The sequence below is a fragment of the Anser anser genome (genome assembly GCF_964211835.1).
Source record: "Anser anser genome assembly, chromosome: 12".
Lineage (NCBI taxonomy): Eukaryota > Metazoa > Chordata > Aves > Anseriformes > Anatidae > Anser > Anser anser.
This window is the reverse complement of record NC_139733.1, coordinates 8,561,379-8,582,292: the sequence shown is the minus strand read 5'-3', so window position 1 is coordinate 8,582,292 and position 20,914 is coordinate 8,561,379. Positions and strand designations below refer to the sequence as shown.

At 64.0% G+C, this 20,914-nt stretch overlaps 2 protein-coding genes and 1 long non-coding RNA gene across 5 annotated transcripts; 1 reads left to right on the top strand and 2 right to left on the bottom strand.

Annotated features, from left to right (window-relative positions):
* Positions 1–1,025: 1,025 nt before the first annotated feature.
* LOC310880122 lies at positions 1,026–6,197 on the bottom strand. Its single transcript, XR_014571454.1, has 3 exons — positions 4,604–6,197; positions 4,349–4,408; positions 1,026–3,924 (listed from the first exon to the last, which is right to left on the bottom strand). It is a non-coding gene; the product is annotated as an uncharacterized lncRNA (long non-coding RNA).
* Positions 6,198–7,486: 1,289 nt separating this feature from the next.
* Positions 7,487–17,258, bottom strand: LOC310880101 (maestro heat-like repeat-containing protein family member 7). 3 transcript variants are annotated; one of them, XR_014571375.1, is made up of 4 exons: positions 13,333–17,258; positions 12,965–13,069; positions 11,326–12,813; positions 7,487–11,155 (listed from the first exon to the last, which is right to left on the bottom strand). XR_014571375.1 is itself a non-coding variant. In XM_083795414.1 (3 exons), exons 2-3 carry the CDS (start codon positions 10,568–10,570, stop codon positions 8,673–8,675), a joined length of 1,599 nt encoding a protein of 532 aa, XP_083651540.1. In that variant the 5' UTR covers positions 10,571–11,155; positions 11,326–17,258; the 3' UTR covers positions 7,487–8,672. The 3 variants fall into 3 exon arrangements, 2 of the variants coding, with proteins under 2 accessions (XP_083651540.1, XP_083651541.1); XM_083795414.1 differs by having other exon boundaries at positions 7,487–9,893; positions 10,193–11,155; positions 11,326–17,258; XM_083795415.1 differs by having other exon boundaries at positions 7,487–10,894; positions 10,977–11,155; positions 11,326–17,258.
* A 104-nt stretch (positions 17,259–17,362) lies between these two features.
* On the top strand, positions 17,363–20,815 carry RRP9 (ribosomal RNA processing 9, U3 small nucleolar RNA binding protein). The gene is made up of 15 exons (XM_083795416.1): positions 17,363–17,493; positions 17,628–17,710; positions 17,775–17,902; positions 17,982–18,064; positions 18,163–18,204; positions 18,284–18,410; positions 18,674–18,798; positions 19,077–19,169; positions 19,389–19,489; positions 19,596–19,730; positions 19,921–19,983; positions 20,060–20,205; positions 20,313–20,392; positions 20,478–20,551; positions 20,656–20,815. The coding sequence occupies exons 1-15, from the start codon at positions 17,434–17,436 to the stop codon at positions 20,789–20,791; spliced, it is 1,476 nt and encodes a 491-aa protein (XP_083651542.1). The 5' UTR covers positions 17,363–17,433; the 3' UTR covers positions 20,792–20,815.
* Positions 20,816–20,914: the final 99 nt, after the last annotated feature.

The window sequence follows — 20,914 nt, the reverse complement described above, 5'->3', positions numbered from 1 at the left end:
GCTTTCCACATCACGCTGCCCAGCCATGCCAGAACCTGCCCCCAGAACACCAGCTGGGACTTGCCCGTAGCGCTGCTCAGGCCCCCGGAGCTCTGCGGGAAGTGGGAGCTGGGGCTGGAGGAGATCCTGCAGCCGCACAGCTGGAACACCATCAGCAAGGACACCACCTTTGAAGCAGCGCTGCGGGGCACAGCAGGGCCCTGGGCTCTTCTCCGTCCTTCTACGTGCTGGTGGCACGCCCGGACCAGCTCACGAACCCCATGAACAACAGGGCTTCAGCCGTCGCCTCTCCAGCAGCGAGCCTGGACCAAGACCCCCGCATAAGGGAGACAAAGCTCGAAAGATAGGAAAAGCTATACCCTTTTTCTGTGACTGGGGATCCAGCACCTAGTTTGGGGGCTGCTGCTCAGAAATTTCCCTGTGTGGCAGACCTCGCTGCAGGGCTGAACGTACCCATCCAACCAGCAGGGCTCAGGACTTGTTGATGCTCTAAGGAAAAGCCTGAGGAGACAGAGAGCTGTGTCACCAGCCCATGGGGCGCCGCACAACAGGCTGGCCAGGACAAGGAGACAAAGAACAGCCAGCCAAACAGTGCGAAAGAAGCAGAAAACCTCGCGGAAGAGGTTCTGCCTCTGTTCTGCCGCTGGGTAAGGAAGCGGATCTGAAAAGGGACAGCCTCGTTCGCAGCTGCTCGGAAGAGAGCCCCAGCTCCTGTCTGGAATTGTCTAGTGTCCCCAAGGCCGCCAGCACTGGGAAAAGCCTGTTTATCGCGGTGCCTCCCCTTTCCTGGTCTCGCAGAGTCCGCACCTCGGGACTTTTTCTGGACTGGGAATGGGGAAGATGTCATCGGTCTGAAGAGCAGAGCTATGGGGTCCGGCCTTGGAGCCGGTGAGGCCATGGGTCCCGCTTTGCTGCAGCTTCTCCACCTACAGCCCATCAACGAGGGCGACGCAGGAGGTGTCTTTGATGTCACCTTGACGCCCTGGCCGCCCATGTATTCATCTTTCATGGCAAGGGTTTGCTAGCAGGAGGGCAGGAGCTGCCACCTGTGCGGGACCCCCGCTGCAGCAGTGTGCTCCTGAAGGATGGACCCCATGGCACGGACCCATGCTGCAGCAGCTCTGCAAGTCCTGCAGCCCGTGGGCAGCCCACGCAGGACCACTTTGGGAAGGCCTGCAATGGCATGGGAGGGACCGCATGCTGGAGCAGGGCAAGAGAGCGGCCGGGAAGGAGCATTCGGGACTGAGCCCGTTCCCCTGCAGAGCTCGGGGCAGGCGGCAGAAGAGGCTGGAGAGGGCGGAAAGGTGTCCGCAGGTTGCTTGTAGCTTCTCGCTGCTCTAGGCAGTTAGCGCGAGGCGAAGCACGGCCCGGACACTGGCGACTCGGGTGCAGAGCTTTATTCTGAGAAGGCATGCCGCTCGGCAAAGCTGCCGGACGGCTGCCAGTCCTCACCCCCCCGCTGCCCCGCACGCCGGGGGGGCCGCCCCCAGCCCTCGTAGGAGGGCCGGGACGGTGGTGGGGGACGGGGGGGTGGTGGGGGACGGGGGGGTGGTGTCCATGGCGGCTGCGGGGGCTGGAGGGCGCTGGGCTGGTCGCGCTGCAGCCAGCTGGCCGGGGGCGGGCGGGTGCGCTGTACTCGTCCGGGCACGGGTGGCGGCCGCTGGCGCTGGGCCCGTCTCGGTGCCCGGGCTTCCGAGGCTGCGGAGAGGCGCCTGCGGAGAGAGGAGGCTGGGCAGCACCCGGCGGCCGCGCCGCAGCACCTCACCGGCGGTGCTGCAAGGCCAGCGGCAGCCGGCCGACGGGGAGCTGGGGCAAGAGACGGCCACTCACTGCTGTCTTCTCCTGCGCAGCCGGATGACCCCGCAGCACAGAAGCATGACGAAGAGCAGGGAGCCCAAGATTGCCGCCGTGCTCACGAGGCAGTGCTTGCGCACGGCGGCACCGTCCGAGGCACTCGCGGTCCTCTCGCCAGCCGCACCTGGAGGAACAGCTCGGGGCCTTAGCGCGTGCTTGCGCTGCTGGGCAGCCTGCGGGAGCTCTGGCAGTGCCGAGATGTCTGCTCTCCCGCTGCCAGCCTCTCAGTGAAGAAGCTGCCTTGCTTTCAGCAGAAGGCACCGCCGCCATGCTCCCAGCTCCCAGCACGCGGCTCCCGCTTACGGCCTGCTCAGTACCTGGATTCTCTCGAAAAAACTGAAACACCCCGGTGTGGCGGGCTTCTCCGGGCTCCGAGAGCACTGCCAAGAATCAGAGAAAGGGAAAGCCTCAGCGCGGCTTAGGCACAGAGGATGCAGAAGGACGGAGAGGCTCCCTCTGGGCCCGTGCCCCATCTGCGAGTCCGTGCAGCCCCCTGGGCCGCAGGTCGCAGGAGGGGTCCCACTCGGTGCTGCGGTGCTGCTTTGGGCCCCTGGGGACTTTGGCAAGCTGCGGGACTCAGGTGCTGCGGGAGGTACGCTCCATTAAGGGTCACGGGCCCCATCAGTCACCTGCTGAAGGCGCTTCAGATGCCTCTTTCCCCCAAGGGAAAAGTGCCGAAGCCCCTGGGAACTGGCTGCGGTGGGAGGCAGGCAATCCCTAACCACAGGCACGGAGGCCCGCGAGCATCTCTGTCTGGCACACTGCTGGCGCTGAGCTCCGCACGCCAGAGACCACAGCCCTCCTCCAGAGCGGTTCCAGGCTCCTTTGGCAGCACCTGCTCTGTGCTAACCGTGCCAGCGGACGGCAGTTACCTGGCGGGACGGTCGCTTGCGCTGCCTCTGTCGCTCCCTCAGAGCCTGGCAGCGTGTTTCCCCTCGGAAATGCCTCCTGCTTCACAGCCTCTCCGTCCGCCCCTTTAGAAAGAAAGCGGCACAGTTGGATGGGGAGCGACCGTTCCTCAGCAGGAACGGGCTATCTTCAGGAGGCGATGCTTCTCAACATGCACACAGGTGGCTTTGCAACAAAGCCTAGGCTTTTGGGGGTGCTCCTAGTCGCTAGTCCAACCAACCGATCACCCCGGGAGATCACCGCGAGGCTCCGACTGGGGCCTTCCTGCCGTGCAGGCTACGGCGTGTCCGGGGCTGTACCCAGCCCCTCAGGCTTCCACGTGCAACACACCCACCCTGTGCTCCCTCCAGTTCCTTCAGGATTTCCTTCAGGATTTCCGAGGTCCTCTGGGAACTTTTGCCTCTTTTAGCTTGACGCATCGCTCTTCGAGGACCTAAGCAGAAAGGAGGACGTTAAATTCCGTGTGAATAAAGCACTGAAAAGCAGGCTCCGAAGGTGCAGAGTGAGCACACCAGAGACACCGGGCTGACGTTTGGGCTTGGAGCCGGCAGCTCTCAACGCAACTAAAAGGCCCTACCCGTGTGACCTCCCTGCAGCTCGGCGCCGGGACCCAGCGGGGAAGCTGGATAGCCATCGCCTACAGCCACGCCTGCAAACAAACACAGAGCAGAGCAGCTCCCACCAAACAGGGCAGGATGCTTCTTCCCATCGCACAGCAGTGAATGCAGTTCCAACAGGGGACTGCTGCATGGCCCTCGGCTCTCCCTCCCGCCCCGGAGCCTCTTGCAAACAGTCACCAGGGGCCTGCAGTGCCACCGTGCTGGGACAAAACTAACCATGCGTGCAGCTGCCCAGAGAAGGGCCTCCCCAGAGCTCACCCCAGGCTCTAAACTCAACCCCAACGTGCCCGCTGGCTCTGCAGCACGGGGGCGGAGCGGCTGGCAAAGACAGCCTGGCAAGGCAAAGCGCCCCAGGCGTGTCACCGAGCCTGACCCCTTCCCTCTCTGCTCTCCTGCATGTCTGAGGCCAAGGAAGGCTGAAGGTCCATTTCACGCGGGCAGCAACCAAAGCGGTAAATGCTCACTCCTCCCAGTGACTTACTTGTGGGATCGCCCTGGGGCACGGGGACAGGACCATGCTCGGACGTCACGTAGCCATCACCTACGGGCACAGAGCAAAAACGTTCCCACTGCGCGCTGTGACCTCCTTCTTCCCCAGTGCCCTGCAGTGACGGAGGGGCCGGGGCACAGCGCAGGGCCCAGGAGCAGGGCAAGATTCCCGAGGCTGCAGCAGGGCCTGGGGACCTCCTGGCTGGTGCCGGCAGCTTTCAAAACGCTGCCTGCAGGCCACGTGCGGCACCCCTCCGGGGCCGGGCGGACAAATGCACAGAGGCCTGCCGGTGCTTCCTTACCAGGACATTCCTAACAGACGCACGGGAAGCCCACGCTAAAGCATGGGGGAAAAACAATCATCCCCGCTTCTTGTGGAGAAGAGCCCACTGGCCAGGGAGAGGCTGCAGCACTGCTCAGCTAGCGCAGAAAGCCACTAACAAACCCCAAGGAAATGAAGATCGACATCGACGTACCTGTGGGGTGCCACCCAGTCTCAGGAGCAGGATTCCACGGGGCAGCTGGAACAGCACGGCCTGCGGGCACAAACGGGGTCCAGGACAGGTGAGGAGGGCTTCCACTGCGTGCTGCAACCAGTTCTGCCCTCGGGAAGCCTCCCCAGTGAGCGGACAACCCCTCGGAAGGCCTTCAGGGGATCTCCAGTCGCACGTGGACCAGTGATCACAAAGCAAATGCTGCTTCTTTCGAGGCAAGGGACGGTGACAACTTACCGCTGGGATGCCCCTGAAGCTCCACTCCAGGATCCAGCTGAGGAGCTGGGTAAGCGCTGCCGCGCGCATCGTCACCTGGAAGCAACCAGAGAGAAGACACATTCCCGTTGCCCGCTGTGCCCCTGAGCACCCTGCAGTGACGGAGGGGCCGGGGCATGGTGCGGGACCCAGGCACGGGGCGAGACTCCTGAGGCTGCGGCGGGGCTCAGGGACCTCCCGGCCGGCCCCCGCCAGCTTTCGGGACGCAGGCTGAAGGCCACGCGCAGCACCCCTCAAGGGCCAGGCGGACAAACGTAGGGGAAGGCTGGACCCGGGGCAGCGCGGCGCGTGGCTCGGCTCACAGGGGCCCCGGGGGGGCTCAGCCCAGGCTTCAGCCCCCAGCCCCTCCGGCGACTCGCCCGGCTACGGCCCTGCCGCTGCCCCCGGCGCTGGCACCCACCTGCTGCCAGCGCTCGCCTTGGCATAGCCCAGGCATCCCGGGCACACAGGCCTGCCAGCACGAGGAGGAGGAGGAGGAGGCGGGTGGGGGCCGCAGCCCCCCACATCCGCCCCATGCTGCCACCGCCGCGTGAGTGCCGCCCGTTGGGGCCGGCGCAGAGAGGTGCCCGTGGCCTGGCACAGCGTCACAGCGCGGCGCTGTGACCTCATGGCCGCGCCCTGCTGGCACAGGGGCTGCATGCATGGGGCTGGGGCCGCGTGGCATCAGCGCTCGGGGCGCAGGGCAAGCAGAGCAAGCGTGTGCAGACGGGGTGCTGGGGAGAGCGCTGCTGTGCCGTCGCTGCCCCCGGCACTGCCGGCTTGGAAGGGACCCTCAGAGGGCACCTGGCCACCCCCTGCCGCAGGCAGGGACAGCTGCCCCGGCCCCAGGGGGCTTGCAACTCCGTCCAGCCCGGCCTGGGACACTGACAGGGCACCATCCCTGACACAGCCCCTTCCCGACTGACATCAGCACCCAGCTTGTGACTGAAGCACCAAACCAGGCTGAGCCTGGCCCCTACAGACCCAAATAGTGCTGGGGTGTCCCTGTCCTTGGGCGGGCTCATCGCTGCCTGCCTTCCCAGCACAGCCCCAGCTCTGTGTGCCGAGGGCATTTGGGGCTGGAGGTTGCCAGCAGGGTTTGGCAAATGCCCACCATGTGCCCGGAGGAAGGATCTGCCCCCTCTGACTCTGGCCAGCAGCGAGCGTCCTTTTGGGATGCTGCCAGGCTGCACGACGACAGCCAGGCGCTGTAGCACTGGGGACAGAGTCTCGAAGTGGGTTCCCTCCAGAGGCCAGCTCTTCTGAACCAGAGCGGCCGAGAGCAGTTTCCCCCAGCAGCTCTTCAGCCCCACGAGGCCCCATCTGAGCCAGCAAACCTGTGACCAGCTGCCAGCAGGGCCTTTGGGATGCTCCGGGCACACAGAAAAGACCCTTTCTGAGGAATCAAAGCCTCATTTTTAGGGCCAAATGTCTCATTTTCCCCCTTTAACCCCTTCACTTCAGGGCTAAGAGCATCTTTTGTGGATCCAAAACCTTTTTATCGCCTTTTCTTTGCACCTGAAAAGCATACACTTGGGATCTGAGCATACACTTGGGAGTGGAAAAGCCTCTGCAACATCTTTTTATCACCTACACCCTCCGTTTTTGGACCCAGGCTCTCATATTTAGGGTCCAAAGCATTCTTTTTAGGCCACAGTGTCACATATTAGGGCAGAAAGCCTCTTCTTTGGGCTCCAAAGCCTTGATAGAAAGGATAATTCCTCGTTTTTACTGGCTTTTTCTTCCTTACAAACACCCTCTTACAGACCAGGATGCCATTTTTAGGGTACAATGAATTATTGTTAGGGTCCACACTTTCATTGTAAGGTGCAAAGCGGCCTTCTTAGATGGCAAGGCCTTATCTGAGATCATCCCTTCTTTCAAATTCCCAAATCCTCATGCTAGGAGACGAGGCCTGAATTTTAGGGTCTTGCATTATATCCAGAAGCAGGTGTCAAGGCCCTGACCAAAAGAACTTGGTCACTTAAAAGGTGCCCCCTGGTCCTGAAAAGAGAGGGTTAAGGCAATCAGAAGACGACTTTGGATACCAAGTGCAGGTTCTGGACCCTGAAAATAAGGCCTTGGAGCCTAATAAGGAAGCATGGGGGCCTAATAATGAGGTTTTGGACTGTTAAAATATTGGGAAGGGAGGAGGCAAGGGGCAGTGAGGAGGAGGAGAGGGCGTGTCTTGTGTCTTCAAGTCAGGCTTTGGAGCTGAAACCTGGGCCTTTGGACTCTGCAGCTCAGGGTCTGGATCCTGAAGTGATGATTTGTTGCCTCCAAATAGGAGTTCTGACCTTCAAAGAAGGCTTTGGACCCTAAAATTCAGGCCTCGGCTCCTAACATGAGGATTTGGGAATTTGAAAGCAGGGGTGTTCCTCTCTAATAGGGCCTCACCGTCTAAGAAGGCCGCTTTGCACCTTCCAATGAAAGTGTGGACCCTAAAACTAGGGCATTGTGCCCTAAAAATGGCAGCCTGGTCCATATGAGTGTGGCTGTAAGCAAGAAAAAGCCAGTAAAAAGGAGGGTTTTTCCTTTCAAACAAGGCTTTGGAGCCCAAGGAAGAGGCTTTCTGCCCTAGTATGTGACGCTGAGGCCTAAAAAGAATGCTTTGGGCCCTAAAAATGAGAGCCTGGGTCCAAAAACAGAGGGTGTAGGTGATAAAAAGTTGGCTTTGGATCCCAAGTATAGGCTCTCTTGCCCTGAAAATGTCCTGAAAGCTGGGTGCTTAAGGACAAGGCTGTGGTCTATAAAGAGGAGCCTTGGTGCCATACCTGTATGCTTTTCAGGTGCAAAGAAAAGGTGATAAAAAGGTTTTGGATCCACAAAAGGTGCTCTTAGCCCTGAAGTGCTATCTCCCTTAAGTGAGAGGTGCTACAGCGCCTGGCTGTCGTCGTGCAGCCTGGCAGCATCCCAAAAGGACGCTCGCTGCTGGCCAGAGTCAGAGGGGGCAGATCCTTCCTCCGGGCACATGGTGAAATGGAGAAAGGCAGCACTCCAGCACGCCCCTGCTGTCACACTGTGGTGGTTTTCCTCAGGCGGGCAGCCGAGTTCCACCACGGCCGCTCTCTCACTCCCCCTCCTCAAAGAGGAAGGGGGAGAAAATATGACACAAAGAGCTTGAGGTTTGAGATAAGGATGATTTAATTAAAGGGAAAAGGGAGCGGGGAAAAAATAAAAAGGAAGAAAACAAAGAAAAAAAAAAGAAAAAAAATTAAAAAAGAAAAAAAGGAAGAAAAAGAAGAAAAAAAAGAAAAAAAGGGAAAGACCGTGCGAAAGGACAGAGAGAGGGAAAAGCAGCGAGGCCACCAGGCGTGGGGCGTGTGCGGAGAGCTCCGCTCCAGGGAGGGCTGCACAGTGCCCCCGGGGCTGGGGAGGCACAGCCGTCGTGTAGATGAGGATGCTGATGGCCAGCTCTGATGGCAAGGAGGAGGACACTTTCCGCGCTGAGGGTGGTGCGGCCCTGGGGCGGGTGGCCCAGCGGAGCTGCGGCTGTCCCATCCCTGGCAGTGTCCCAGGCCTAAGCGGGGGTCTCAGGTCTGAGCGGGGGTCTTAGACCAGGCTCGCTGCTGGAGAGGCGACGGCTGAAGCCCTGTTGTTCATGGGGTTCGTGAGCTGGTTCGGGCGTGCCACCAGCATGTAGAAGGACGGAGAAGTGGAGGGAGTGTGCCCGGGGAGCGGGGCTGCGCCGCAGGCAGGAGGAGATGCCGGGAGCTTTCCAGCACGCTCAGCTGCCTGCCGGGGAAGAGCGTCGCCTCCTCCACGCCTTCTGCAGCCTGGAGCACAGCTGCCGAAAGCTGAACCGCGAGCGTGGCCTTGCTGCTTGCAGGATCAGCAGTGTCTGAAGTGCCAGCGAAGAGACCGACTCGCAGGGGTCTTGCCTCAAGCCGTGAAGGACTGAGAGAACAGAGAAGGAGAGGCGAGCTGACGGCCCTGTACCCGCAGAGCGCCCGGCCCCCCGCAGACGTCGCCCCCAGCTCTCCGCCCAGCCAGGAGGGAGCAGGGGACAGGCGCGTCACCTGGCGGCTGCCCTGCGATCCCCCTCCCCGGCTCACCTTCGCAGATGTACTGGCTCTTGTTCTCGCGCTGATCCACCAGGTGCCTCCCCACGAGCCCTGGGGACACACGGCCTGTCAGCGCCCCCGGCTGCTCCCCGGGGCGCAGCACGAAGGCACAGGGACGGGGGGCCCCAGGCTCGCGGCTCACCAATGAACCTCACAGCCTCCCGCCGCAGGGGCTCCTGCAGGCTCTGCAGGTAGGGCAGGCTCTGGCCCAGGTACTCCTCTGCTCCGCTCCTCCTCCTGGCCAGCTGGAGAGGGAAGGGCGCGGGGTCAGCGCAGGGCGGCCCCGTCCCTGGCCCCATCCCCGTCCCCGTCCCCGGGTGCAGAACTGCGCGTACCAGGCACTCGCCGATCTTACACGTCTGCACCGTCTCGGCCAGGTGCGCCAGCTGCCTCCAGCGCAGGAACCGCGCGACACCAAGGAGGGCTTCGCGGGAGGCCTGCAGAACAGCTGAGATGGCACCAGAGCCTGGGCAGAAGACCCTGCCCCCCCCCGCAGCCCCTCCGCAGGGAGGGTGTCTCAGTGGAGACTGACGCTGCCAGCAGCTGCAGCACCCCTGGTGCTCGGGGGCCCCCGAGGCAGTCAGCGTCGCCCTCCCCAGAGGAGCAAAACGCCCACCTCGGCCACGCTCTCGTCCTGGTCGTGCAGGTGGAAGGACAGCGGGACAAGGCTCCTGCACACCTCCTTCTGCATCTTCTTCTTTTCGCTGCCCTCCACAAAGCCCAGCGTGTCGAGGAGGAGGCGAATAGAGAGAACCCGCACTGCGCTTGACTCCTGGGGAGGAGGAGAGGGGGACATCAGTCCCGGTGGCTCCAAGCCCTCCGCAAGCAGGGCCAGCACGACCAACAAAGCGGGGGCAAAGTCTCCGAGCCAAGAGGCAGAGGGCACACCTTGAGGACGGCCCCCAAAAGTGAGCAAGCTGTGGCCTGCCGAAAGTCTGCCCAAGGGCACGCAGCGCCCAGGGCTGGGAACCGGGCAGGGAGAGCCCACAGTGGGGTGTCACAGGGACGCAGGCATGGGGACGCAGCCTTACGTCGTCAAAGAGTGATGGGAGCTTGCCGGCCAGCTCCAGAGCCGTGAGGCTGAGCGTCCTCCCCTCCAGGAGCCGCAGCATGGTGCTGAGCACGGGCAGAGCGACAGTGCGGGTGTCGCTGTCTGCACCCTGCAGCTGCTCTGTGATGCTCGGCAGCAGGACGAGTGTTTGCCTTGCCTGTGTGAAAAAAACACCTTCCTTTGGGTAAAGCAAGGACTGCCCCCTGGGCGAAAACACTCTCCGATCCCAGCCATCCCGTCCCGCTGGCTTCTCCCCATGGGACAGCGTGGTGCTGGCAGGCAGGGCTGCCCGGCACAGCCCCAAAGAAAGAGAGCCGGAGGCGCGGGGATGGACGCACAGCGCCGGCCCCCTGCCGCCCCTTCCCCGCTGCCTGGAAAGGTGCCGAGCCACGACAGCCCGGGGCCAGCCCAGCCCAAGCCGCTGCACTCGTGGTGTTGCCGGCTGCCCCTGCTCACCGTGTCCGGCCTCTGGGTGAGCCCCAGGATCGCCCTGAGCACCAGGCTCTGCATGCCCAGGCACTGGCTCCGCAGGTAGGTGGCAAAGAGGCTCACGACGCAGTCCAGCTCGTTGCCGAGGTCTGTGCACTCCAGCATCTGAAAAAGCCGTGGTGGGTGGTGCTGGATCCGCCCCTCCTCTTGGGGCAAGGATGCCAGGGCAGGGCAGCAGGGCTTGCGCCGAGCCCCCGCAGCCCCACGCTCGCTGCTCCTGCTGCCCCTGCTCACCTCGCTGAGGAAGACCATGGCCACCAGCTCCCAGGAGGAGTCCTCCGTGCTGAGCAGCTCGGCCAGCAGGCGGATGATGGTGGCGCGCAGGCTTCCGGGCAACTCCTTCATTTCCCTGGCAGGGAAAACGGCAAGCAGGCGCCGTCAGCCCCGAGCCGGGCGGGCACAGCTCTCCTGGCTTTGCACCGCTCTCGCCACCACCCCAGCGGCCACGGGCACCCATGCTGTGGCAGCACTTTCTCCAAGACCCAGGGACCCCCCCCCAGGAAGGGGATGGTGCCGACAAGGGGCTCTCACCTGGCCACCACCTGCACGCCCCAGAGGTGGCTCTCGGCGCTGAGAAGCGCGGCCCAGCCGCCCTGCGCCTCGATGGCCAGCACCTGGCTCCCCAGGCCCACGCTGCGGAGCAGCGCTTTCAGGGACTGCACCATGGACCTGCGGGCAGAGAAGGGCCCGGGTCACGCCGGGAGCCCCAGCCCTGGGTTCCTCTGAGCAGCAGGGGACGGGGATGTGGCACCTGATGGGAGTGAGCAGGTCCTGCCGGTGCTTCTTGCGGAAGACCTGCACCTCCTGCAGCGTCAGCTCCGTGGTGAAGGACGCTTGGACGAGGAGGGCCAGAAAGAGCTGGGGGAAGATGGCCTTCGCCTCCTCCAGGCAGCTGGGCAGCAGGAGGATCTCGTGGAGGGGCCTTGCTGCCTGCAGAAAGCACCCAGAGGCGTGGGCAGGGAGGGACAGAGGAGGGTGGAGACACCCAGGCTGGCCCCGTGGGCGCGCCCGGGTGCCCCAGGGTGCGGATAAGGCTGGGAGGGGTCAGGGGAGGGGAGCGGGGCCCCTGTCCATCGGAGATGGGCAAGCGAGGAACTCACGGCCAGGGCCAGGATGCGCGGGTGGTCCTTGATGGAGGTGGATGTCTTGCACCCAGACTGGTTCATGAGGACGCGGAGCAGCTCCCGCAGCACCCTCTCTGTGGCTGGGGGCTCAGACACCATCGCCCTCCACATGGTGACGGCGACGCTGCGGGACCCCCGGGCTGTCAGCAGGGCCTCCCCCGGCCCGGCTGCTGTCCTCGCTGGTGGTGGTGGGGGGGGGTGGATGAGACGCGCTGGGCCCCGTACCTGGTGCAGGTCGGCGAGCACTGCAGCAGGCTGGCAACCGTCTCCCTGGGGTGCTTGCTGGCCAGCGCCAGCAGGGCCCTGTCCAGGCTCTGAAGGGCCAGCGCGGCTCTGACGGACGGCAGGGTTCTGTAGATGGCCCACACGATGTTCAGCACCTGGAGGTGGGACACGGGTGAGACGGGGCCGGCACCAGAGCAGGAACAGAGCCCCGAGGGCTGGAGCCGTGGCCGGGCCGCTGGCGGGTACCCACCTGTCCCGAATGGAAGTCGGTCTCTGCCGCCAGCACGTCCACCATGTGGGCAGCCAGCTTGGTGCTGTAGAGGCTCGGGGCTCTCATGCTCTCGACGGCGGCGAGGAAGACGCCCAACCGTTCAGAGGGCTGCAGGTACTTCATAAACATCTGTGGGAGGAAGGACAAGACGTCAGTCACCCCGAGGGCTGCGATGGCCCCGCTCAGCCCTGCTGCTCCCAGCGCCCCAGGAGAGCTGGGAGCAGGGGCTGGGCCAGGTGACGGCTGGGGTGCGGCCGCGTGCGGGCCCCGTGGGGACCGGGCTTTGTCGGGGACAGCGCCGGTCCTCTTCCTGACGTCGCAGGGCCGGGGTCTCCTCCGGGGCTCAGGGCTGGCGCTTCTCACCATGAAGATTCTGCTGGTGTTGCCGTCTTCTGAGAGCCGTAAGGACAGCCGAGCTCGCCAGCGCTCCCGGAGCTGCGGCGGCTCGGCATCCTGGTCCCAGAGCCTTGTTCCTGGAGAAAAGCGGACACAGTGTCAGCGGGGGGGCCTGGGGACCTGGCAGTGGCAGCCGGGGGCTCGGGCACAAGCCTCCCTGGCAGGAAGGGGGCATGCCAGAGCAGAGCTGGGGGCAGCGCTTCCAGGGAGGGCCCGGGCTCTCGCGCTCAGGGCAGGGGGAACGGCTCGTCAGCCCGCGGAAAGGCAGCCGGGCTCGCTCGGTCGGGTCTCTCCTGCTGAGGAGAGGGGCGCAGGCGGCCTGGTGCTGGCCTGGCTGTGCCGGCGTGCCCGTGTCTGGAGGGACCCAGCCCGACGCGGCTCCTCTCACTTCTTTGCTGCCCGATGAAGATGTAGAGGTGGCGCACAGCCTCCGCTGCCTCGTGCCTGGTCCCCTCGTTCTTGGAAGTGCAGCACAGGAAGAGGCTCCCCACCAGCCTCCCCAGCATGGAGAAGCGGTGCTTCTCGGGGTGGTGATGCCTCACCACTGTGGCTCCTGCAAAGCAGGAGCTGACCTGGGGAGAGAGGCAGCGCGGGACCGCGGCTGAGCGGGGCGGCGGGGCCCCAGCCCCAGCCCCGGCTCTGCGCAAGCCTGGAGATGGGGAGAGCCGCGGCCGCGGAGCGAGGACGGGGGCGCCGGGGCTGCCTGCACCAGGGGCTCCCTACCTGGGGCAAGGAGCAGGTGTTGATGAAGGCGGCCAGCCTGGCGATCCGCGCCATGGCCCTCTCCTCCACGGCCTCCGGCTGCCGCTGGGTGAAGGGCAGCAGGAGCTGGGGAGAGAAAAGCTGCTGGTGTGCCCGCAGCACGGGGCACTGGTCCTTCCAGCTGTCCCCCTGCTGCGGTGGCCAGGCGGGTGGCCGTGCCCCTGTCCTGCTGAAGCCCCCGCTCCCTTCCCGTTGCTCCCCAGACATCCCTCCAGCCTCGCAAGGGCCAGCTGTGGGCCAGCCCCCGCTTTGGGGACCCCTGCCTGCACCAGGCGTTGCGGCACAGAACTGACCGCGTGCGTGAAGCCCAGCCTTTGCCAAAGCCAGACCTTCAAGATGTTCTGCAGCTCCAGGAGGCCGGAGGCGCCGGCGCTGCCCACCAGCACCTGCAGCAGGCTGTCCAGGGCTTCCACGGTCTGCAAGGAGGACAGGGGTTGGGGCACCCGAACAGGGAGCAGTGGTGTCCCAAGCGCCCAGCCCGTGCATACCTTGAAGTAGAGAGACGTGTCCGTGTCTCTCGTGTCCTCGTGGCCAGGGAGGTGGAAGACGCTGCAGAGGCAGGCGCGCAGGAGGCCGTTCGTCCTGTCCTGCGGCAGCAGCCCCGCTCTGCTGCAAGGGGAGGAGGGGAGAGGTGTGGAACGCCCCCTGTGCGGCACCCTGTGCCCCACTCGGGGCCCCTGGCCGGGACCGGGGCCACCGTGGCGGCCAAGCCCGCGCTGGCCCAGGTACCTCATGGCGGCGATGGCGAGCATGGCTTTCTGCCGCACCGCCGTGTCCAGGCGATCGGTGGGCTCCTCCTGCAGCAGCGCCTGGAGGGCACAGCGCGAGGGCACAGGGCAGTGTCCCCCGGCCAGCGAGCGGCTACAGGGGCTGGCCTGCAGGGCTGCCCCATCCCAGCGCCCCCACCAGAGCCACCTCCCGGCTCCTGGGGCTCCCCGGCGGCCCCCGCAGCCCTGCAGCGGGAAGGGCCGTGCCCAGCACCCAGCCAGAGGGTGCTCCCCGTGGGGCAGGGCGTCCCCTCACCTTGATTCTCTGCGCCACCTCCAGCTGGCAGAAATACACCGCGTCCCAGGTGGTGTGGTCCGCGACGGCGGCTTTGCAGGCGTCGCAGACGGAGGCCAGAAACCTCAGCTTCTGTGCCTCTCGCTGAGCCGCGGAGGGGAGAGACAAGCGAGCGGGTCAGGGGAGCCCAGCAGTCTCCCTGCGGGCACAGCCGGGGCAGGGGCTGCCCGGAGGAGGCCAGCAGCCGCAGCACAAAGGGCGAGCGGTACCTTGGGTCTGCGGCTGCAGCAAGCGCGGATGAAGCTCAGGGCGTCCTCTTCCTCCTGCCGCGGCGCGGCCGAGGCAGAAGGGCCCACGCCTGAGCCAGAGGGCGCCTGCAGTGGCTGCACCTCACTCTCCTCATAGGGCTGCGGCCGGGGCCTGGAGGCCGGGGAGGCCCCAGCCTCCTCCAGCCAGGCCGCTCGCGGGGAGCAGGGGGGGATCCCCGACATCCTGCAGGGAGTGCCCAGGAGTGAATGTGGCTCCCGCTCCTGTCGCGGGGTAGGGATGCCACAGAGTGCCACCGCTGCCGCCAGCCCCAGGCCCCCACCCAGGCCCCCTCCTCTTGCCCTCGGGCGGGCGGCCCCAGAGCCCCGCGGGGGTCCTGTCCCCAGGGGCCTGCAGACGCCATCCCCTGCACTGGAGGGAGGTCCCCCTGCCCGGGGCTGCCCCCAGCCCCACTGCCGAACCAGGCCCCTTGGGGCCGGCCCCGCTGCGCAGCCCTGGCAGCGCTGACCCACCTGCTCCTCAGCCCTGGCTCCTGTGCTGGGTTTCTGTGGCAAGGTGCCCGCGGTTTGTGCCTTTGCTTCGCACCTGGAGCACCCGAAAGCACTCCAAGCAGTCGCAGCTGCACGGAACCAGGTCCGTTGTGTCCGTTGGGACGGGACCCGCCCCAGAGGCCCTGCTCCCAGATCCGGAGACGCTCCCTGGGCCCTGGTGTGTGCTTACGCAGCAAGGTGCTTGCAGTTTGTGCTTGTAGTTCTCACTGTGCCGTTCTCACGTGGCCACAAATTCCATCGCTCTTCACCGAGCCGAGTCTCTTTTGCCCGTGGCAGCAAGCAGCTCGCTGTCTGCCCGGCCTTCTCTCAGCCACGAGCGTTTCACCATATTTTCTGCCCCGGTCCTGCTGAGGAGGGCAGCGAGGGAGCGTGTGGGTGGGCACCCAGCAGCCAGCCAAGGTCAGAGCCCCACAGGCCTGGAGAGGGCTGGGCAGTAGCCGGTCGCTGCCATGCCCTAGGGCTGCCTTGGTGGGGCTGGGAGACATGGCCTCGACCCCTGCACTGAGTCGTGGTGCACGTCCCCATGCCCTGCACCGAGCCATGGTGCATGTCCCCATGCCCTGCACTAAGCCATGGTGCACGTCCCAACTCCCTCGTGCTGAGCCCTGGTGCAGCGGGAGGCTCGGGTGGAAGTTTCACTGTCAGGAAGGGGGCATGCCAGAGTGGAGTCAGAGCAGCGTCGAGTTGATTCCAGCTCCTGTCTCCTGCCAGGACCACCTAGAACACCAGACACGGTGGCTGAGAGTACTGTCCAAACACTTTGTGAGCTCTGACAGGCTCGGTGCTGTGTCCGCTTTCCTGGGCAGCCTGTCCCAGTGTCAACCACCCTCTGGGTGCAGAACCTTTCCCTAACCCCCAGCCTGACCCTCCCCTGTCCCAGCTCCATGCCATTCCCTCGGGTCCTGTCGCTGTCCCCAGAGAGCAGAGCTCAGCGCCTGCCCCTCCGCTCCCCTCATGAGGGAGCTGCAGGCCGCCATGAGGCCTCCCCTCAGCCTGCTCTACTCTGAGCTGAGCAAAACCCAGGGACCTCAATCATTCCTCGTGCATTTTGCTCTCCAGACCCTTCACCATCTTCACTGTCCTCCTTTGGATGTTCTCTAAGAGTTTTATGTCTTTCTTGTGTAGTGGTGCCCGAAACCACATACAGCTGTCGAGGTGAGGACAGGCAGCCATGGTCCTCCAGCTCAGGGCAGCTGGGGTCCCAAAGCCCATTGGTGCTCATTGGTGCTGAAGACAGTGGCAAAGAAGGCACTAAACGTCTCTGCTTTATCTACAAAAGCTGATCATCCTCACCAAGTGATGGACCAATGTTATTTCTGCTCCTCCTTTTGCTGTTAACATATTTAGGAAGCCTCTTCTATTGTTCCCCACAGTAGTGGCCAGCTTCAACTCTAACTGAGCTTTCTCTGCATGACTTTTTCCCTACAAAGGGAAGCAGCACCAGTGTAGTCCTCCCATGTCACCCAACCTCACTTTTTGTGGCCATACAATTTCTTTTCCCACCTAGGCCCTAGAAGAAGATCCCTGTGACTCATGGCAGAACTCTACAACTCAAAGCAAATGAGTTATAAAGCAGGTATGTGGTTTATTTCAGCGCCGGGCGCATGTGGAATAACTCCCAAAGGCATGCGCGCCCTAACGCAGCAACTTGCCTTGGTTATATGCAGTAAGGAGTTACATATGCGTGATGTTTCCCAATACGTCCATACATATGCACAACCTATCCCCACTTTGTATTAAAATTAGCTCCAAAAGTCATTTCCATAAACTCCTCCCATCTGTGCCTGCACAGTGCCTTCTGGTGGTGGTCATCGAGGGGTCGTGGAGATGAAGGCTGATAACTCTTCTTCATCACCAGTAGCTGACCCCCTGCCTTTGTACAGACTTGGCTGCTCCTTGGCTCTTATCCAAACCGCAAGGTCGGTCTCAGCTGGTTTTTGAGACAGGTTCCCCATTTTTGTCAGGAAACATCCTCTGTGAGGGGCCCCGAGACTCCTTGTTTCGGTTAATTTGCACAGTAGTAAGCAAAGACACTCAGCAACATCTATTTTTAATGCGATTACGCAAGCCTCCATTCTTCAACTCCCGGCTTTAATAATAGCGATTGTTTTATTTAGAAATCATTAATGCGATTAAGCAAGCCCCCATCCTTCTATCCCTGGCTTCACCTGCTCAGCCAAGGCACCCTCCTGCCCTGCTTGCTTGAGCCGCGGGCTTTGGGAACTGCCTGTTCTGTGCTCTTAGGATGTGGCGCTTGGAAGCGACCGGCACCGGCAGCTCTGATCTGTGTCTTCAGGAGGAGGTTCCCAGGGCAGCTCGCCACCCAGCTCCCTGAGCACCCTCAGGCCCGGGGCTGCAGCCCTGCCGCCCGCCTTCCTCCCGTCCCCACGGGCTTTAAACTCAGCCACTTGGCGGTCACCGCGGCCAGGCTTCCCCGTGAGGCAGCTGGCGTACAGCTATCCCTTTAATCCCCACGGAATAACTCGCCCCGGCCGGGCGCCGCCCCGCACGGCCCCCCGGCGGCCCCGCCGCCATTTCCTCGCCCGGCGGCACCGCCCCCTGCCGGGCGGGGCGGGGCGGGGCGGCGCACAGCGCACGTGCAGCGGCAGCATGGCGGCGGCGGGCAGGAAGGCGCGCGGGGCCGCGGCGGGGCGGCGGCGGCGGGCGGCGGTGAGTGCGGCCCCGGCCCGAGCCTCGGCCCCGAGCCCGGTCCCGGGTCCCGGGTCCCGGGTCCCGGTCCCGGTCCCGGTCCCGGTCCCGGTCCCTAGCGCCGCTGACGGTGCCGGTGCCGTTGCGTCCCGCAGGGCCCAGGCACCGGGGGGAAGCCGCGTCCGGCGCCCGCCCGTCCCCGCGACGAGGAGGTGTCCAGCGACTCGGAGGCGGAGAGGTGAGGGCCCGGGGCTCCCGGGGCTGCCGGGCGGGCCGGGCCGGCGCTGACGCGTGTCCCGCAGCCCGGCGGTGGGGCGGCAGCAGCAGCGGCGGCGGCGGCGGGAGGAGGAGGAAGAGGAGGTGGAGGAGACGCCGCAGGAGAAGAAGCTGCGCTTGGCCAAGCTGTACCTGGAGCAGCTCCGGCGGCACGGTGAGCGCGGGCGGCGGGGCCGGGAGGCGGCGGGGCCGGGCGGGCGCAGCCCGGGGCTGACGCTGCGCACCCGGTGCAGAGGAGGAGCGGGCGGAGGAGGAGGAAGAGGAGGACGCCGCCTTCCTCGGGGACCCTGTCGGCGAGCGCCTGAAGGAGGACGTGGTGAGCCGGGGGGGCGCCGGCCCGGCTCCGGGCCCGTCCCCGGGGGGCGAGGGGGCGGCCAGGGAGCGGTCCCTGAGCCCCCTGCGGTCCCCCCCTAGCTCGAGCAGAAGGGCCGGCTGCAGCGCCTGGTGGCCAAGGAGGTGAGTGTGCTGTGGGTGGCAGGGGGTGTCCCCGGGCCTCGGCTGGGGCTGGCCTCGCTCACGGCTGTGCTCCCACCAGGTGCAGCCTCCAGACCCGCTGAGCATCCGAGTGTTGCGGGGGCACCAGCAGCCCATCACCTGCCTGGTCATCTCTCCAGATGACAAGTTCATCTTTTCAGCTGCCAAGGATGGCTCCATCATCAAATGCAAGTGGTTCTGCTTGTCCTCGGGGGCTGTGGCTGGCTGCCAGCCTGCAGCAGCAGGGCCACGGGTAGAGGTGGCTCGGCTCTGCCCTGCCTGGAGGCGCCTTCCCTGGGGGACAGGGAACTCTGCAAAGCACAGGGCTGCTGGTTTTGGGGCTCGGCTGCTGGTTTCAGGGCTCAGCTGCTGAGCTGGTTGTGTTGCTCTGGGCTTTTTGTGTCTTGTTCCCACTCCTGGGGGTGATGGATGGCACTGCCTGTTCCCACAGGGGAGGTGGAGAGCGGGAAGAGGCTATACGTGATGCCTGGGGGGAAGAAAGGCACAGAAGGGCAGCACATGGGGCACACAGCCCATGTCCTCTGCATGGCCATCTCGTCAGACGGCAAGTACCTGGTATGGTGATGGGAGGATGGTGCTGCCACATGGGGCCACATGCTGTCCCCAGTGCTGCTTGGCACTGTCCCTGTGTGCTACTGAGCCTCTGGGTTGGGGGACATCCCTTCTCAGGGTGCTGGAGGGCAGTTCCTTCTACTGAGCTGAATGTTGCAGGGTTGAATCAGCCTTTGTCCCCACCAGTATCAAGAGCAGGTCCCTGGGCCCACCCAAATACACGGGGTGGGAGCTGTGGGTATGGTCGGGCAGGTTTTGGGGCATTCCTTGCTTTCTGCCAGGCTACAGGAGACAGGAACAAGCTGATCCTGGTCTGGGAGGCAGCCACCTGCAAGCGCCTTCATACGTTCACTGGCCATCGTGATGCCGTGTCGGTGAGTGGGGCTGTTGGCTGCGGTAGGATGGGGAGGAAGGCTCCTGCCACTGGGCAGGCAAGGGGTGCTGCTTCCTCATGCTGAGCCTAGGGATGTGGGGGCCTGGAACCCGTGGGGTGTCCCCTGCGAGGCACAGCCAGTTCTGCCAGCACCCTTGGGGACAGCTGGGCAGGTGGTAGGTACCCAGCAGTGTGTTTGTGTCCATCTGTCCCTCTACAGGGCCTGTCCTTCCAAAAGGGCACGCACCAGCTGTACAGTGCCTCCCATGACCGCTCTGTCAAGGTCTGGAACGCGGCGGAGAATGCTTATGTGGAGACCCTGTAAGGCCCCTCTGGGACATGGATGTCACCCTGTTGCCCCCGTGTGAGGGAGGAAGGGTAGGGATGTAGGGCTGTGGCCCCTACAGCTCATCATGTTCCCCGCCAGCTTTGGGCACCAGGACGTCATCACAGGGCTGGACAGCCTCAGCCGGGAGTGCTGTGTGACCTCAGGGGGACGGGACGGCACTGTGCGGGTCTGGAAGATCCCAGAGGAGTCGCAACTCATCTTCTATGGGCATCAGTAGGTCTGGGGTAGGAGGCGGGGGGCTTGTGCTGGTGGCTTCAGCAACTCCTCTGGATGTGCTCAGCATCACTGGGAGCCTGCAAGTGGTCTGGGGACATTGCTGGGCTCTGTGTGCCTGGGTCTCTCTTTCATACATAAAACCTCAAAGCATGCTCATGATCACTGGTTTGTTTTTGTTTTTTTGTAGGGGTTCTATTGACTGCATCCAGCTCATCAATGAGGAGCACATGGTGTCAGGCGCCGATGATGGGTGAATACAGGGCTGGGAGCGTGTGTAGGGGCGGGCAGGGCTGTGCCCCCACATGCCTCATTCCTGCTCCCCGCAGCTCTGTCGCCCTGTGGGGACTGGCAAAGAAGAAGCCTCTGGCGCTGGTGAGGCAGTCGCATGGGACACAGGGCGACCATGACCTGGAGCAGCCCTACTGGGTGTCGGCAGTGGCTGCTCTTCGCAACAGTGACCTTGTGGCTACAGGTGCCTGGTGCTGGGAGCCCCGGGCTTGCTTCAGGAGGGATGCGGGGCTGAGGGGGTCCCTGCACCCTTCCTGGTGTCAGGATGCACGCATTTCATGTCTGTTCCAGGTTCACACAGTGGCAGTGTGAAGCTGTGGAAGTGCGGCGAGGGATTTCGGAAGCTGGAGCCTCTCTGTGACATTCCCCTGGTATGGGGGGGATAAGTCCCCCAGTGGTAGGAGTCGTGGGCTGACTGCAGTACCATGGTGCTGATGCCTATGCTGTTACCTCTAGGTTGGTTTCATCAACAGCCTGAAGTTTTCAGCAGCGGGAGACTTCCTGGTGGCTGGCGTTGGGCAGGAGCACCGGTACTATCACCATGCACCATCTTCCAAAACTTGGACCCTGCTCCCCCCTCCCAGCCCCCAGCTGGAGCAGGAGAGGTGCAGGGTGATACCTGTGTCATCTGCAGGCTGGGCCGGTGGTGGAGAGTCAAAGAAGCCAAGAACAGCATCTGCATCATCCCCCTGAAGGGTAGGGCTGGAGCCCCCAGCTCTGTGGCAGCTGACAGGGCCTGGCCCCGGGAGCTGCAGGAGCTTGCTCATTAAAGCCTTTGTTGATAGTGCTGCTCATTAAAGCCTTTGTCTGTAGTGCTGCTCCCTGGGGTGGTTGGGCTGCTGGGGCTGCAGTGGGGAGCCCTCAAGGCTGTGCCCTGCCGGTGCAGGTGCCCC

What these genes read in the sequence shown, in the direction of transcription:
- LOC310880101 (XM_083795414.1), bottom strand. Translation starts at nt 10,570, where the DNA reads ATGAAGGAGTTGCCCGGAAGCCTGCGCGCCACCATCATCCGCCTGCTG. An exon ending in TCACCCAGAGGCCGGACACG is followed by an intron (nt 9,894 to 10,192) that starts GTGAGCAGGGGC and finishes TTTTTCACACAG; the next exon opens with GCAAGGCAAACACTCGTCCT.
- RRP9 (XM_083795416.1), top strand. Translation starts at nt 17,434, where the DNA reads ATGGCGGCGGCGGGCAGGAAGGCGCGCGGGGCCGCGGCGGGGCGGCGG. An exon ending in CTCATCTTCTATGGGCATCA is followed by an intron (nt 19,731 to 19,920) that starts GTAGGTCTGGGG and finishes GTTTTTTTGTAG; the next exon opens with GGGTTCTATTGACTGCATCC. An exon ending in GGCGTTGGGCAGGAGCACCG is followed by an intron (nt 20,552 to 20,655) that starts GTACTATCACCA and finishes TGTCATCTGCAG; the next exon opens with GCTGGGCCGGTGGTGGAGAG.